Consider the following 18,076-nt stretch of genomic DNA (forward strand, 5'->3'; position numbering starts at 1 on the left):
AGTAGAGACAGGGTTTCACCGGGTTAGCCAGGATGATCTTGATCTCCTGACCTCGTGATCCGCCCGTCTCGGCCTCCCAAAGTGCTGGGATTACAGGCTTGAGCCACCGCGCCCGGCCGTGGAGATTTTCTATAACATATGACTGCCCATCTCCAGCAGTAATCTCTAGCACAGATATTTTTTGGTAGGAGGAAGGAAAATAACAGAATATGTCTTCAGGGTTGACCTAGTGAGAAATTAAAGATCAACTAATCCACTTAGTAATCCTCTTTCCCCCTTAACAGTGCCAAAACCAACTATGTATCTCCCAAATCTTAATTATTCACACTTCTATGTTAAAGGAATCCAAGATAATGGATTTATTGCTGTTGAAAAGCATAGGATAGACAGGCCCAGAAACAGGTTTAGATCCACATGGGCCACAACACTTTGAAAAGTAAAAATCCTAACCAAGTGTTCTTTATCAGAGTTTGATTATTTTGCCTTTATCATAAGGATGATGTTTTCTGTTTGTTTGTTTGTTTGTTTATTTTTGAGAAAAAGTCTTGTTCTGTTGCCCCGGCTGGAGTGCAGTGGTGTGATCTCGGCTCACTGCAACCTCCACTTCCCAGGCTCAAGTGATTCTCCTGCCTGAGGAGAATCAGCCTCCCAAGTAGCTGGGAATATAGGTGAACATCACCATGCCCAAGTTGGTCTCAAACTCCTGACCTCAGGTGATCCACCTGCCTTGGCCTCCCAAAGTGCTGGTATTACAGGCATGAGCCACTGCACCCAGCTAAGGACAATTTCCGAAAAGCAAAGCTAAAGTTAAAAAAAAAAAAGAAAATTCTATGGTAAAACAATATTGCAATTGGTGAAAACTATTAGAAGGCAGGGGTACTAACTCTATTAAGATTATTAATATCAATAAGACAGGTGCAGTTGTGCATGCCTGTAGTCCCAGCTGCAAGGGAGGCTAAGGCAGGAGGATTGCTTGAGCCCAGGAGTTTGAGGATATAGGGCACTACTGGCACACCCATTAATTGCCACCACACTCCACTGTGGGCAACATACTGAGAACGTCTCTAAAAAAATTTATTTTTAATTGGAAGAAAAGATTATTAGTATCAAGTCATTTGCAATAACTTTCAAATTAAATACTTCTAAATTGCAATTAGCTTTCCTTGATCCTGAAATGAAGCATTCTGATGTGTCCTCTAAAATATTTTACTGTAGCCTACTGGTGTAACGAAATGGATGTTTATGAATACAGTAATCTTCCTTAATCCACAGGGGATATGTTCCAAGAACCCCAGTGGATGCCTGAAATCATAAATAGTATTGAACCCCATGTACACTATGTTTTTTTGATCTGATAAGGTAGACAGACTAAGTGAATACGAGATGGACAGAGTATATGGTGTGGATCTACTGTATGTTCAAAGGGATGATCCACATCTTGGGTGGGATGAATGGGATGTGGCAAGACTTCCCCATGCTACCCAGAACAAGGCACAATTTAAAACTTACGAATTGTTTATTCTGGAATTTTCCATTTAATATTTTCAGATAATGGTTGACTACAGAAAGTAAAAACAGGGATAAGGGGACTACTGCTTCTTCAAATATGATATAAAGCAATGAATATTCCTTTAAGGAGTGATGATGTCAGTATTACATGAATCAGTTATCAGTTTGTAATAATTATGTTTATAAAATTTCATCTAATACTTTATTTAGCCACTGCTGTTTCATTTTTCTCTAATTCAGACAAGCAAATGTTATACTTGAACTCATATATATTGAATTCTTAAAATACTATTAATACATGACTGTTTTTCAAAACATATCTATGCTATAATAAATGTAAAACTTATCAATATTAATAAATTTGAAAAGTTTAACATCATATAAATTGGTTATAAAAGATTATTCACCAGAACTAAACTAAAACACACTATATTCCAAAGTTAGAATAGGAACACTTAACAGAATATCAGGATCATTAATAGTTAACAATAAATTATTCTATTTTTAATTTAGATAATTATTTTATTGATATCTAAAGGGTATTTTTCTCTTCTGCTAAAATTAGGCTTCTAACACTGTACTTACTTCTAACACTATACATACTTCATGTGAAAGTAAATAAATGATTTGACACATGAAGATTAGATTAACAGACTCCTTCAGCAGAAAAAAGCTCAACTTCTCTCAATGTCCTTTTTTACTGTGGCATTTGTTGAAGTTATTTAACCTACAGACTATGTTAATATATTCCTTCTGCATTCACAGAAAAATTTACTCTATTTGCACAGACGACTCAAAGATCTGGGAAAGTACAAGTGAGGTACATTTCAAATTCTAAAATGTTTTATAGAGGTATCACATCATAACAAGATTGTTATTCAGAAAGAATCAGAGGAAAGGTAACTTTCATTGTGTGACTATAAAATGGCCTTCACACAAAAACTCATCCTTGTGGTGAACACTAGGCTGATGAAACAAAAAAGAACAACTCATCCTTACTTATGATTAATGCCTTATTCTTATACTTAATTTGGAAATATATACGTTAAAAACATTACTACTGAATATTTTCACAAAAAATAAAAATCTGATGGCTCATAAAAGTTCATGAAAATTATAAGAGTTCAATGGTGCCTAAATGACTCATGGAGTTGGAATCAAGTAATTAATGAGATTAAAACAAATGTCATAAACCGTACAAGCACTTCGTTAAAAAGTATTCAATAATCAGATGAAATCTATAATAAAGTGAATACCCAATTACTATCATTTCATCTTCCTATTATACAAGACAAGTATATTTATTTACTTGTCTTGACTCTATATTGCCTGTATTCCCAACTTCCTCCAAATAACCCTGCTCAAAGGGTATCAAAAACAATTCATGTAAATATGGCATTCTGGACATGAAATGTTCCTTCATTAATGATTGAAGATGATTGCATATAATTTAATTTGTAAGAAGAGTATTTTTCATTTAGTCTGATTTCTCCAGTGTACATAATAGGATACATATTTCTACAAAAGATATCTTGGAATAGAATTATTTGACTAATTCTAAGATGGAACCAGTTTTCCAACCCAATGAGTGTACTAGTCACAGCAGTCAAGAACATTAAACCCACAACATACCTAAATAAATACAATTTACAAACTAAGTTCTAATCAAATATTATCAGAACCTGAAATCCCTCTGAGAACAATTTATTAAGGGAATCCTCATCACTCATTTCATAAAAACATAGTGTAAAGAAAAGTATACTTCAAGTGATGAGCAATTTTAAAAACCACGCTTTGCTGAATGTCTAATGTATACCAATCATGTATTAAACATTCTCAAGGTTATTTTGTGAACTAGTTTGTGAGGTACGCAACTATCCTGTCAGGTAGATATTATTATCGTCCCCCATTTTACAGTTCAAAAAATGGTATTTCACCTAATGTAAATGACTAGTTGATGGGTGCAACAAACCAACATAGCATATGTATACCTATGTAACAAACCTGAACATTGTGTACATGTACCCTAGAACTTAAAGTACAATAATAATAATAATAATAAAACAAACTGTATTTCAGAGTTTAAGTGATGTGCCCAGGTTCATAGAGCTCAAAGGTGATGAAGTATGTAAACAGGACTTTATGGCTCCAAAGTCCCCCTGCTCTTTTCTTACATTTTATTGCCCTATTTACCAGAAAAACGACAGTCATATTTAGGCAAAATACAAGATAATTATGTGGTCTATGATTAAAACTACTTGCTTTCAAAATTTTAGAATACTCAAATACAATCTAGATCTCCCAAGATTATTAAACTTTGCAAATATGTCATTGCAGTGAAGTTATGATGTTACATGCTGCCCAGAAATCTTTCTCTCTCTCTTTCTCTTTTTGAGACAAAGTCTCACTGTGTCACCCAGGCTGGAGTGCAGTGGTGTGATCATTAGGTCATTGCAGCCTCAAACTCCTGGGTGCAAGGGATCTTCCTACTTCATTCTCTTGAGCAGCTGGGAGTACAGACACACACTATCACCTAATTTTTTTTTTTTTTTTTTTCAGATGGGGTCTTGCTCTGTCACCAAGGCTGGAGTGCCAGTAGTGCCACCTCAGCCTCCCAAGTAGCTGGGACTACATGTGCTCGCCACTATGCCTGGCTAATTTTATTTTATTATTTTAATTTGTAGAGATGACATCTCCCTATGTTGCCAAGGCTGGTCTCGAACTCCTGGGCTCCAGTGATCTTCCCACCTTGGCCTCCCAAAGTGCAGAGATTACAGGTGTGAGCTACTATGCCCAGCCAATAAATCTCATTTTTTAGGTGTGCTATTGAGAGATAATTCCACAAAAGTTCCAATATAAAAACTATTACAGTATGAGATTTATTTCTCAGGTTATAAATTTGGTCCACTGATGATTCTTCCGCCTCCTGAATATGTGGATATGGCTTAGAAGTTTCCTGTAATTCTAGTTCAGTCAAGCCAGTCTAATATTATTAAATGGAGGAATTCAAGCCTCAAAACTAGCCTACAGCATCATAGATCCAACTAGCATCCATCTTAGCAATTTTGACGACACATATCAAACATTTCACCAACGATCAACTTTACTTCTATGTTTTCTCTAGACAAAGTGAATCTATAAATTTCTCAAAGTATAATCCATTGTGAATCTATACATAACACATATAATATTACTAGGGTTATAATTCAAACCAGGTCAAATCTGTCAAAAATTATTTCATAATTATCTTTTTTCTTTTTTTTTTTTTTTAAATGGAATTTCATCCTTGCCCAGGCTGGAGTCCAATGGCGCTATCTCGGCTCACTGTAACCTCCACTTCCTGGATTCAAACAATTTTCCCGCCTCAGCCTCCTGAGTAGCTGGGACTACGGGCATGCACCATTATGTTCAGCTAATTTTTGTTATTTTTAGTAGACATGGGTTTGCACCATGTTGGTCAAACTGGTCTCAAACTCCGACTTTGGCCTCCCAAAGTGCTGGGATTACAGGCATGAATGAGCCACCATGCCAGGCCCATAATTATCTTTTTTCAATGTAATCTTCTAAGTTACTATTTATTCCACACGGTAAGACAGCTCATCAATTTAGTTTTTTTGACCAACATTAACAAGAAACAGTATTATCACAAGCTATGTCATACTGTGTAAGAATAAGTATCTTTCCAAGAACTTGTTTGAAAAAAAGTATGTACATATACATATTTATTCATATATAATTATTCACGTATACAACTATAAACATATGTAACTATATATATATGAAATTACAAACATGTATGTAAAATATATTTCTCACCACGAGCTATGGTCAACAAGAATGATAAATACTGTTCTAAGTTTTATTGGTCGTGCTTATATTTAAATACTATTTGTACCTTACCTTAAAACACATCGTATTTACTAGGTATCACAGATAAATAGTTTCACTACATTTTTCGGAACCTGATAATCTTCACCAGTTTTTTAATTTAAAAAATTTAGCTGAAGACTGTCTTATTATAACAAGAATTTCCCATATTATTAATTCACATTTTTCTAAAGAAAACCTGAAAATCACCATCTTTTGATCTCTTTAGCTTTTCAAATCAATATTTAAAATTAAAATTTGTAAGGATCCGTTCCAAGAAGGCCAAATAGGAACAGCTCCGGTCTGCAGCTCCCAGCGTGATCGACACAGAAGACGGGAGATTTCTGCATTTCCAACTGAGGTATCTGGTTCATCTCACTGGGACTGGTTGGACAGTGGGTGCAGCCCATGGAGGACGAGCTGAAGCAGGGTGGGACGTTGCCTCACCCCGGAAGTGTAAAGGGTCAGAGAATTTCCCTTTCCTAGCCAAGGGAAGCCACGACAGACTGTACCTGGAAAAACAGGACACTCTTGCCCAGTACTGCGCTTTTCCAATGGTCTTAGAAACTGGCAGACCAAGAGATTCTCTCCCGTGCCTGGCTCAGCAGGTCCCATTTTTTCCATCTAGAAGAAATGGATGAATTCCTGGATATGTACACCCTCCCAAGACTAAACCAGGAAGAAGTTGAATCTGTGATTAGACCAATAACAGGCTCTGAAATTGAGGCAATAATTCATAGCCTACCAACCAAAAAAAGTCCAGGACCAGACGGATTCAAAGTCAAATTCTACCAGAGGTACAAAGAGGAGCTGGTACCACTCCTCCCGAAACTATTCCAATCAACAGTAAAAGGGGCAATCAGCCGGGCGAGGTGGCTCATGCCTGTAAATCCAGCACTTTGGGAGGCCGAGGTGGAGAGATCATGAGGTCAGGAGTTCGAGACCAGCTTGACCAGCATAGTGAAACCCCATCTCCAATAAAAATACAAAAAATTAGCCAGGCATGGTGGCGCACACCTGTAGTCCCAGGTACTCAGCAGGCTGAGGCAGGAGAATTGCTCGAACCTTGCAGGCTAAGATTGCAGCGAGCTGAGATCGCGCCACTGCACTCCAGCCTGGGCAACAGAGTGAGACTCTGCCACAAAAAAAAAGCCGGGGGGAGGGAATCCTCCCTAATTCATTTTATGAGGCCAGCATCATCCTGATACCAAAGCCTGGCAGAGACACAACAAAAAAGAATTTTAGACCAGTATCCCTGATGAACATCGATGCAAAAATCCTCAATAAAATACTGGCAAACCGAATTCAGCAGCACACCAAAAACCTTATCCACCATGATCAAGTGGGCTTCATCACTGGGATGCATGGCTGGTTCAACATATACAAATCAATAAATGTAATCCATCACATAAACAGAACCAATGACAAAAACCACTTGATTATCTCAATAGATGCAGAAAAGGCCTTCAACAAAATTCAACAGCCTTTCATGCTAAAAAATCTCAATAAACTAGGTATTGATGAACGTATCTCAAAATAATGAGAGCTATTTATGACAAACCCACAGCCAATATCATACTCAATGGGCAAAAACTGGAAGCATTCCCCTTGAAAACTGGCACAAGACACCAATGCCCTCTCTCACCACTCCTATTCAACATAGTGTTGGAAGTTCTGGCTAGGGCAATCAGGCAAGAGGAAGAAATAAAGGGTATTCAATTAGGAAAAGAGGAAGTCAAATTGTCCCTGTTTGCAGATGACATGATTGTATATTTAGAAAACCCCACTGTCTCAGCCCAAAGTCTCTGTAAGCTGATAAGCAACTTCAGCCAAGTCTCAGGATACAAAATCAATATGCAAAAATCCCAAGCATTCTTATACACCAATAACAGACAGAGAGCCAAATTATGAGTAAACTCCCACTCACAACTGCTTCAAAGAGAATAAAATACCTAGGAATCCAACTTACAAGAGATGTGAAAGATCTCTTCAAGGAGAACTACAAACCACTGCTCAATGAAATAAAAGAGGACACAAACAAATGGAAAAACATTCCATGCTCATGGATAGGAAGAATTAATATCGTGAAAATGGCCATATTGCCCAAGGTAATGTATAGATTCCATGCCATCCCCATCAAGGTACCAATGATTTTCTTCACAGAATTGGAAAAAACTACTTTAAACTTCATATGGAACCAAAAAAGAGCCCGCATTGCCAAGACAATCCTAAGCAAAAGGAACAAAGCTGGGGACATCATGCTACCTGACTTCAAACTATACTACAAGGCTACAGTAACCAAAACAGCATGGTACTGGTACCAAAACAGAGATATAGACCAATGGAACAGAACAGAGGCCTCAGAAATAACACCACACATCGACAACCATTTGATCTTTCACAAACCTAACAAAAACAAGCAATGGCAAAAGGATTTCCTATTTAATAAATGGCGCTGGGAAAACTGGCTAGCCATATGTAGGAAGCTGAAACTTGATCCCTTCCTCACACCTTATACAAAAATTAATTCAAGATGGATTAAAGACTTAAATGTTAGACCTAAAACCATAAAAACCCTAGAAGAAAACCTAGCCTGTACCACTCAGTACATAGGCATGGGCAAGGACTTCATGAAAGCAATGGCACAAAATGACACCAAAAGCAATGGCAACAAAAGCCAAAATAGACAAATGGGATCTAATGAAACTAAAGAGCTTCTGCACGGCAAAAGAAACCACCATCAGAGTGAACAGGAAACCTACAGAATGGGAGCAAATTTTTGCAATCTACCCATCTGACAAAGGGCTAATATCCAGAATCTATAAAGAACTTAAACAAATTTACAAGAAAAAAACAATCAAAAATTGGGCAAATTATATGAACAGACACTTCACAAAAGAAGACAGTTATGCAGCCAAAAGACACATGAAAAAATGGGCTCATCATCACTGGTCATCAGAGAAATGCAAATCAAAACCACAATGAGATACCATCTCACACCAGTTAGAACGGCGATCATTAAAAAGTCAGGAAACAACAGGTGCTGGAGAGGATATGGAGAAATAGGAATGCTTTTACACCATTGGTGGGAGTGTAAACTAGTTCAATTATTGTGGAAGACAGGGGGGCGATTCCTCAAGGATCTAGAACTAGAAATACCATGTGACCCAGTGATCCCATTACTGGGTGTATACTCAAAGGATTATAAATCATGCTACTATAAAGACACATGCACACATATGTTTATTGTGGCACTATTCACAATAGCAAAAACTTAGAACCAACCCAAATGTCCATCAATGATAGACTGGATTAAGAAAATGTGGCACATATACACCATGGAATACTAAGCAGTCATAAAAAAGGATGAGTTCATGTCCTTTGTAGGGACATGGATGAAGCTGGAAACCATCATTCTGAGCAAACTATCACAAGGACAGAAAACCAAACACCACATATTCTCACTCATAGGAGGGAATTGAACAATGAGAACACTTGGACACAGGGCGGGGAACATCACACACGAGGGCCTGTCATGGGTGGCAGGGAGGGGGAGGAATAGCATTAGGAGAAACACCAAACGTAAATGACGAGTTAATGGGTGCAGCAAACCAATATGGCACATGCATACCTATGTAACAAATCTGCATGTTGTGCACATGTACCCTAGAAGTTAAAGTATAATAATAATAACAATAGAAAAAAAAGCAAACAACTCCATCAAAAAGTGGGCAAAGGATATGAACAGACACTTCTCAAAAGAAGATATTTATGCAAAAAAAAAAAAACATGAAAAAATGATCATCACTGGTCATCAGAGAAATGCAAATCAAAACCACAATGAGATATCATCTCACACCAGTTAGAATGGCGATCATTAAAAAATCAGGAAACAACAGATACTGGAGAGGATGTGGAGAAACAGGAATGCTTTTACACCGTTGGTGGGAGTGTAAATTAGTTCAATCACTGTGGAAGACAGTGTGGCAATTCCTCAAGGATCTAGAACTAGAGATACCATTTGACCCAGTGATCCCATTACTGGGTATATGCCCAAAGGATTATAAATCATGCTACTATAAAGACATATGCACACATGTATTTACTGCAGCACTATTCACAATAGCAAAGACTTGGAACCAACCCAAAAGCTCATCAATGATAAACTGGATAAAGAAAATGTGGCACATATACACCATGGAATAGTATGCAGCCATAAAAAAGGATGAGTTCATGTCCTTTGCAGAGACATGGATAAAGCTGGAAACCATCATTCTGAGCAAACTATCACAATGACAGAAAACCAAACACCACATGTTCTCACTCATAGGTGGAAATTGAACAATGAGAACACTTGGACACAGAGCATGGAACATCACACATGGGGGCCTGTCGGGTTGGAGAGATAGCATTAGGAGAAATACCCAATGTAAATGACAAGTTGATGGGTGTAGCAAATCAGCATGACACATGTATACCTATGTAACAAACCTGCACGTTGTGCACAGGTACCCTAGAACCTAAAGTATAATAAATACATACATATACATACATAAAATAATACTTAGAATGACAAAAAAATTAAATTAAAATTTGCTCTATTATCTCAATGTGAGAAAACAGCTACACAAATTTTAACCAAATTTCATGGGCATATATGGGATGGTCTGACCTACAGTCACTAGCGTATAAAAAAACATTCACTTTAGTGTAAAGATAAAAATGCACTTTGTGGAACTCTGGGGTGCCACCAAAGATACAGGCAGTTTAAGCACCAAAGCATCTAAGACTTTCAATCAAGAAATACAAGCTATAGCCAGGCGCTGTGGCTTACACCTGTAATCCCAGCACTTTGGGACGCGGAGGCAGTTAGCTCACGAGGTCAGGAGTTCAAGACCAGCCTGGCGAAGATGGTGAAACCCCGTCTCTACTAAAAATACAAAAATTAGCCGGGTGTGGTGGCGCATGCCTGTAGTCCCAGCTTGGGAGGCTGAGGCAGAGAATTGCTTGAACCCAGAAGGCAGAAGTTTCAGTGAGCCAACATCACGCCACTGCACTCTAGCCTGGGCGACAGAGCAAGACTCCCTCTCGGAAAAAAAAAAAGAAATACAAGCTATTAAAAATTACAGCATTATGGAGGAAAAAAGGTTTTCAAATGCAATAATCCCTTGGTGTCTTCAAGGGAATTAGTTCTAGGAACTCCCCTAAGGATACTAAAATCATGGATGCCCAAGACCCTTAATGGCATAGTATTTGCATACAACCTGTGGACATCTGCCCATATACTTTAAATCACCTCTAAGATTACTATGTACTTAGTTGTTATACTGTATTTTTAAATGTTATATATTTTTTATGGTTGTACTGCTATTTTTTTATTTTTTTCTGAATATTTTCTATCTGTGGTTGGTCATATCCTCAAATGCAGAACCCAGGGATATGGGCCAACTATATGTGCCCCAAATTTAAAGTCACAAAAGCAGACTCTGAATTGTAAGCAGTGATTTTAAATCAAGATACTTCCCATAAGGCAACTTAAGCCTAAATCAGGCACCAATGTATTTATTTAATGTTGGCTAATTATTTTCCTGGCCAGATTACTAGTAAGTATATTCCAACTTTTAAACACATTAACTTCTAAAGTAGCAGTTTTTATTGCTATAAGCAATCTAAAACAGTAATATGTTCATTTAAGAACATGGAGGGTTTTTTTTTCCTATTAGAAACCTACAATAAATTGAGACTTACTGAATACACAGAGTTGCTAAACCATTCATAGAACAGAATAGTTTATAGTCTCCTCAAATTCTGGAGTAAAGAAATGACAATCACATCTAAAAGAATAAGAAAAAGATAACAAAATGACATATACTTTTGCCAACACATAAAGAAGGTATTTCCTAAAGTGGAAAAATACCTTGATCACCTAAAGTAAAAACTACTACTGAAACATTAATTTCAATAAACAAGTTCATATGACTAACTAGAATTCAAGCATTTATAAAAAAGCATTACTCAAAATGAAATGTCCTATCCAAAGTCTCAAAAAAATTTTGATATTTTTACTGTGCTAAATATGGATGCCTTGTAATAGTCACATGTCTAAGAAACCCAGTATCAAATACTTTCCAGAAACTAAAACAGACACCAAGCTATTCAACCAGACTTAAGACCTTAGCTAACAATCCGAAAAAAAAAAGTCAGTAATACATAATCCTCAGGTGCTAGTCACTTAACATTACATTTATAAAAATACAAGAGAAGTATGAGTGACAAGAAATCAAGTAGCAACAATCAACAATTTCAATAATAATGTAAAATATGTTTATTTATGATATTAGAAATCAATATAATTTAGTCTTACCTCTGAACTGTAGTCATCTGCTGTGGTTGAAATTTCACTTTCCAGCTAAAACAAAAATAAAAACCAAATATAATTATGACTTTTTGTGCTAAATATCATACTTTACTAAGTCATTGCTATTGGTAACATATGATAGAAAAGTCATATAAAATGCCACTGAAAAACTAGTAAAAATTATTCAAATCTTTAAAATTTTTATTTAATTATAAATAACAATGGCAAAATAATGCAACTAAAATGTACCCATAGGCATTTTTCTAAATATAAAAGTATCAAGAGGTACTTTCATACAGGGTCTCATATACATATCATTTGTAAGCCAAAAGTACCAAGTAAGACAAAATTCTTCAATCCTCATACAGTAGCCCCCTCTGTATAGTATGGCTTCCTATAATTTCATTTACCCATGGTTAACTGTGATTAGAAAATATTAAAATGGAAAATTCCAAAAATAAACAATTCATAAGTTTTAAATTGTGTACTGTTCTAAGTGGCATGATGAAATCTTACTCTGTCCCATCCAGGACATGAATCGTCCCTTTGTACACCATATCCACACAGTATATGCTACCTGCCCAATAGTTACTTGGTAACCACCTCCATTATCAGATGCACTGCCATACAGTATGGCAGTATGCAGTATTGCAGTGCTTGTGTTCAAGTAATGGCCCCAAAGCACAAGAGTACTATGCCTAATTTATCAATTAAACTTTATCATAAGTATATAAGTATAGAAAAAAACACAGTATATATAGAGTTCAGTACTATCTGTGGTTTCAGGTCTCCACTGTGGGTGCTGGACTATACTCTCAATATGGTTTGGCTGAGTTCCCCATCCAAATGTCATTTTGAATTGTAGCTCCCATAATTCCCATGTGTTTTAGGAGGGACCTGCTGGGACATAACTGAATCATGAGAGCAGTTTCCCCCATACTGTTCTTGTGGTAACGAGTAAGTCTCATGAGATCTGATGGTTTTATAAGGGGTTTCCCTTTTCCCTTGGCTCTCATTTCTCTCATGTCTGCTACCATGTAAGACATGCCTTTTGCCTTCCACCATGATTGTGAGGCCTCCCCAGCCATGTGGAACTGTGAGTCCATTAAACCTCTTTTTCTTTATAAATGACCTAGTCTCTGGTATGTCTTTATCAGCAGCATGAAAATGGAATAATACAACTATCCACAAATGAGGAGGAACTACTGTACCTCTTTAAAATGAAACAAAATCCTAAAATGCTACTGTTAGAAAAGTTCGGCCAGGAATGGTGGCTCACGCCTGTAATCCCAGCACTTTGGGAGGCTGAGGTGGGTGGATCATTTAAGGTCAGGAGTTCGAGACCAGCCTGGCCAAAATGGTGAAACCTCGTCTCTGCTTAAAAAAAAAAAAATACAAAAACTAGCTGGGCGGTAGTGGTGCACGCCTGTAATCCCAGCTACCTGGGAGGCTGAGGCAGGAGAATTGCTTGAGCCTGGGAGGGAGAGCTTGTGGTGAACCAAGATCATGCCATTGCACTCTGGTCTGGGTGACAGAGTGAGACACTGCCTTAAAAAATAGTAATAATAATTTAAATGAATCAATAAAAAAGAAAAGGTCAATTTATCTGAAAGAAAAATTATAACATCTTGATGCTAAAAAAAGTAATAACTAAAGAAAAAATAACCACCTTTGTTGTTGTAACACCTTTATAGTTTACAAAAGCACTTTTAAAGTCATTCTTGTTTCACTATCACATCCCTGGATTTGGGTATGAAGTGAGCAGCTTTTTCAAGCTTCCCTAAAAGAAGTAGTGGAAAGAGTCAAGAACAAATCCAAATTTTCTGACTCCAAAAGTACTATTTTCACTATTGACCTTCTCATCTAACCTAAGAATCTCATTTTAATGGTTAGAAAGGTGAGACCCAGAGAGTTTCACCCCTTCATTCAACAAATATTAACTGTCACTGTCTCCTTTCTCATCTACACCTGTGGAAATTCTATTCAACATTCAAGTCCAAGTTCTAAAACTACCTTCTCCATGAAGTAGTAACCAAGGTCAAGAACAAAAATAAACTTGCCTGTAATCTAAAATGCTATTAACAGTGGTTCCTAACTCACAAGAGTCTCTTTTTTTTCTTTTCAGACAGAGTCTCGCTCTGTTGCCCAGGCTGGAGTGCAGTGGCATGATCTTGGCTCACTGCAACCTCCACCTTCCAGGTTCAAGCAAATCTCCTGCCTCGGCCTCCCGAGTAGCTAGGATTACAGGCACACACCACCATGCCCAGCTAATTTTTGTATTTTTAGTAGAGACAAGGTTTCACCATGTTGGCCAGACTGGTCTTGAACTCCTAACCTCTAGTGATCTGCCCGCCTCAGCCTCCCCAAACGTTGGGATTACAGGCGTAAGCTACCGCACTCAGCCGAGATTATTTTTTAAATCTGAAACACTTTCATGATACAACCCTCATATTCATTAAGTGCATATTGTGTACTAGAAACGGTAGTACTGAGAATTAAATGATGAATAAGACAGTTGTTGCATTCAAAATGCTAAAACTATAGAATAGATAACCCAAAAACATTGGTTTGTTATATTAAAAAAAGATAATACACCTTTGGGCCAAATCAAGCAGTAGAGTTGCCACGCTGCATTATTTTTAAAATTCCAGCTTTAATAAAACAAAAATTACAAGACATACAAAAAAAAAAAAGGAAACGATAGCCTATGCACAAGAAAAACAATGGCCAATAGAAACTGTCCCTGAGGAACACAGTTATTGTACTTAATAGACAAAGTTATTTTCAGTTTTGTCTTGTTTTTTGCGACAGGATCTCACTCTGTCACCCAGGCTGGAATGCAGTGGTATGATCACAGCTTGCTGCAGCCTCCACCTCTTGGGCTCAAGCGATTCTCCCACCTTAGCCTCTGGAGTAGCTGGGACCACAGGTGTGTACAACCATGCCCGGCTAATTTTTTTTACTTTTTGTAAAGACAGGATCTCCCTTTGTTGCCCAGGCTGGTCTCCAACTCTTGGGCTCAAGTAATCCCCTTGCCTCCGCCTCCCAAAGTGCTGGGATTACAGGTATAAGCCACCACGCCTGGCCAACAAAGATTTTAACTTGGCCATTTTAAATACAGTCAAGTAGCTAAAGGAAATAAAATCTAAAAATGAGACCAAAAAAAAATTTAAATTGTAAGAACAACACCTCACCAAATGAAGAATATCAATAAAACAAAGAAATTATACAAGAATCAAATAAAAATTCTGGAGTTGAAAAGGAAAATAAATGAAAAAGCCACTGGAAGGACTCAGTAGTAGATCTAAGTAGGAGGGACAGAGAATCAGCAAACTTCAAGATAGATCAATTGCAATTATCCACTCTGAAAAATAGAAAGATGACTATATGTTAGACCATTTAAATACTCAAAATATTTTAAAAGACTGAATTTATATAATATAAAATGTGTGCTATAACATCTTTTGTCCCCGGTAACGGTTTTCATATTAAAGTCATTGCAAATAGACACAAAAAAAGCATTTAACAAAACTCAACACTCAGTTTGGGAGCACTGCCTCATGCCTATAATCCTAGCACTTTGGGAGGCTGAAGCAGGCAATCACTTGAATCCAGGAGTTCAAGACCAGCCCGGGCAACATGGCAAAACTCTGTCTCTACAAAAAAATACGCAAATTAGCTGGGTGGGGTGGCATGGGCCTGTACTTCCAGCTACTTGTGGGGCTGAGGTGGGAGGATCGCTGGAGCCTAGGAGGTTGAGGCTGCAGTGAGCCATGAGTGAGCCACTGCATGCCAGCCTGGACAATAGAGTGAGATCCTGTCTCAAAAAACAATAAAATAAATGGCTGGGCACGGTGGCTAACGCCTGTAGTCCCGGCACTTTGGGAGGCTGAGGTGGACGTTATCACTTGGGGTCAGGAGTTCAAGACCACCTTGGCCAACATGGTGAAACCCCATGTCTACTAAAAATACAAAAATCAGTTGGGTGTGATGGCTCACAATCCCAACTACTCAGGAGGCTGAGGCAGGAGAATTGCTTGAACCTGGGAGGTAGAGGCTGCAGTGAGCTGAGATCACCCCATTGCACTCCAGCTTGGGTGACAAAGTGAGACTTTGTCTCAAAAAAATAAATAAATAAAAATAAAAAATAAAAACCAAACAAAAAAACCCTCAACATTTCTTCATAATGAAAACACTTAATCAACCAGGAATAAAAGGGAACCTCCTCAATCCGATAAAGGATAGTTACCATAAAAAAAAAAAAAAAGCTAATATAAAACTCAATGGTTAAAAAAAAACCTGAATGCTTTCCCCTTATTATGAGAAACAATACAAGGACATCTGCTTTCACCACTTCTTTTCAACATTGTCCTATATCTTCCAGCTATGGCAATTAGAAAAAAGAAAAAAGAGCATCAACATTGGAAAGGAAGAAGTTAAACATTTCTAGTTTAGTTGCAGATAATATGATCTTGCACACAGGGAAAATCCAAGGAATTCACACACACACACACACACACACACACACACACACACACAAACCTATTAGAACTTACAGATGAGTTAGTTCTGCAAGGGTACAGGATACAAGATCAATATACAAATGTAGTTGTATTTCTATACATGGATAATGAACAATCAAAAAATAAAGTTAAGAATACAATTATATTTAGAATCACAGTAAAAAGCAGTAAAATGCTTAGAAATAAAACAGCAATAAAATGCTTGGTGGCCAGGCATAGTGGCTCATGCCTATAAATAATACTTCACAGGCATAAGCACTTTGGGAGCCAGAGCAGGAGGATGGCTTGAATCTCGGAATTCGAGACCAGCCCAGGCACAAAGTGAGGCCACGTTTCCACAAAAAAAATAAAAATAAAATAACCAAAACAAAGCCAAGTACGGTGGCTCATGCCTGTAATCCCAGGACTTTGGGAGGCCAAGGTGGGTGGATCTCCTGAGCTCAGGAGTTTGAGACCAGCCTGGGCAACATGGTGAAATCCCATCTCTACCAAAAATACAAAACTTTAGCCAGGTGTGGTAGCATGCACCTGTGGTCCCCGCTACTCAGGAGACTGAGGTGGGAGGATGGCTTGGACCTGGGTGTCAGAGGTTGCAGTGAGCCGAGATGGTGCCACTGCACTCCAACCTGGGTGACAGAGTGAGACCCCATCTCAAAAAGTAAATAAATAAAAATGTTTTAAAAATGCTTGAGAGTATATTTAACAAAACAAATGTAAGACATTTACACTGAAAACTACAAGATAACATTAAAAAAAACTAAAAACCTAAATAAATAAAAAATCCTGCATTCATAGGTTGAAAATTTAATATTGTTAAGATGACAAAACAGATTCAATGCAATCCCTGTCAAAATCCTTGGTGTTTTTAATGCAGAAACAGAAAAACTTGACCCTAAAATTGATACAGAAATGCAAGGCAATGACCAAAACAATCCAAAAAAGAAGCAAGTTGGAAGACTCACACTTACTGATTTCAAAATTTGTTATAAAGCTACATTAATCAAGACTTGGGGGCACAGTAGCAACGGCTAAACATACAGATCTACAGAATATAACTGAGGGAATAAATATAAACCCTCACCTTTATATTCACTGTCAGTTCATTGGGAAAAGAATAATCTTTTCAACAAATGGTATTGGTACAACTGGATAGTCACAAACAAACAAAAATGAAGTTGGACACCTATCTCCCATACTAGCAAAGGCCTAATCATAGCACACTGCATATCTTTAAATCTGCCTTCTCCACTAGAATAATTTTCCTAAAGGGCAGCGACAATCATATCCATCTTTGTAACACTGGTGCTCAATCTTTGGTGTACTGCAGTTGTTCAACAATGTTAAATTAAACTCACAAAACTCCCTCTTTGAGGTGATAAAATATTTTAGGTACGACTGTTTAGTTACCATACTACTAAAACGTTCAAGATGATATAAAAATCATGATCAAATTGTGCATAGTTGCTAATGACTGTTGTTATTATGACTACTTTACACTGAGAACCATAAATGATTAAAAATCTGGGAGAATACTTACTTCCACAGAGAAGACCTGCTCATGACTGGTTATTTCTCCACTAGGTAGAGTTCTCATTATTGTAGATTCAGGAGTCACAGTTGATTCTACTCTCTGAGAACTATTTATGTACATTTCATCACACTGTGATTGATCAACATTCAAATTATGGTGTGCTGACACATCATGTTTACTGCTTGTCGTTTTTCTCTTTTTTTTCTGCTTCTTAGAAGGATTCTGCCCATCCGATTGAGCTTTTCTTTGTCGAAACTGGGCAAGCTAAGAAAAAAAATTACCATTATT

The 18,076-nt window shown here is 37.4% G+C and overlaps 1 protein-coding gene across 16 annotated transcripts in view; it reads right to left on the minus strand.

The window, feature by feature from the left end:
* The window catches only part of AKAP9 (A-kinase anchoring protein 9), a 172,792-nt gene that overhangs the window by 122,612 nt on the left and 32,104 nt on the right, over nt 1-18,076 (minus strand). For 14 of the 16 annotated variants that reach the window (XM_015134121.3, XM_028846079.2, XM_077997065.1 and 11 more), the window contains exons 2-3: nt 17,795-18,052; nt 11,741-11,785 (exon numbers count right to left, since the gene is read on the minus strand). In XM_015134121.3, coding sequence (XP_014989607.3) covers nt 11,741-11,785; nt 17,795-18,052 — 303 coding nt within the window. The remainder of the gene's footprint in view (nt 1-11,740; nt 11,786-17,794; nt 18,053-18,076) is intronic. The other 2 variants (XM_077997075.1, XM_077997074.1) reach the window with 1 other exon arrangement.

This window comes from Macaca mulatta, chromosome 3 (genome assembly GCF_049350105.2).
Source record: "Macaca mulatta isolate MMU2019108-1 chromosome 3, T2T-MMU8v2.0, whole genome shotgun sequence".
NCBI classification, from domain to species: domain Eukaryota; kingdom Metazoa; phylum Chordata; class Mammalia; order Primates; family Cercopithecidae; genus Macaca; species Macaca mulatta.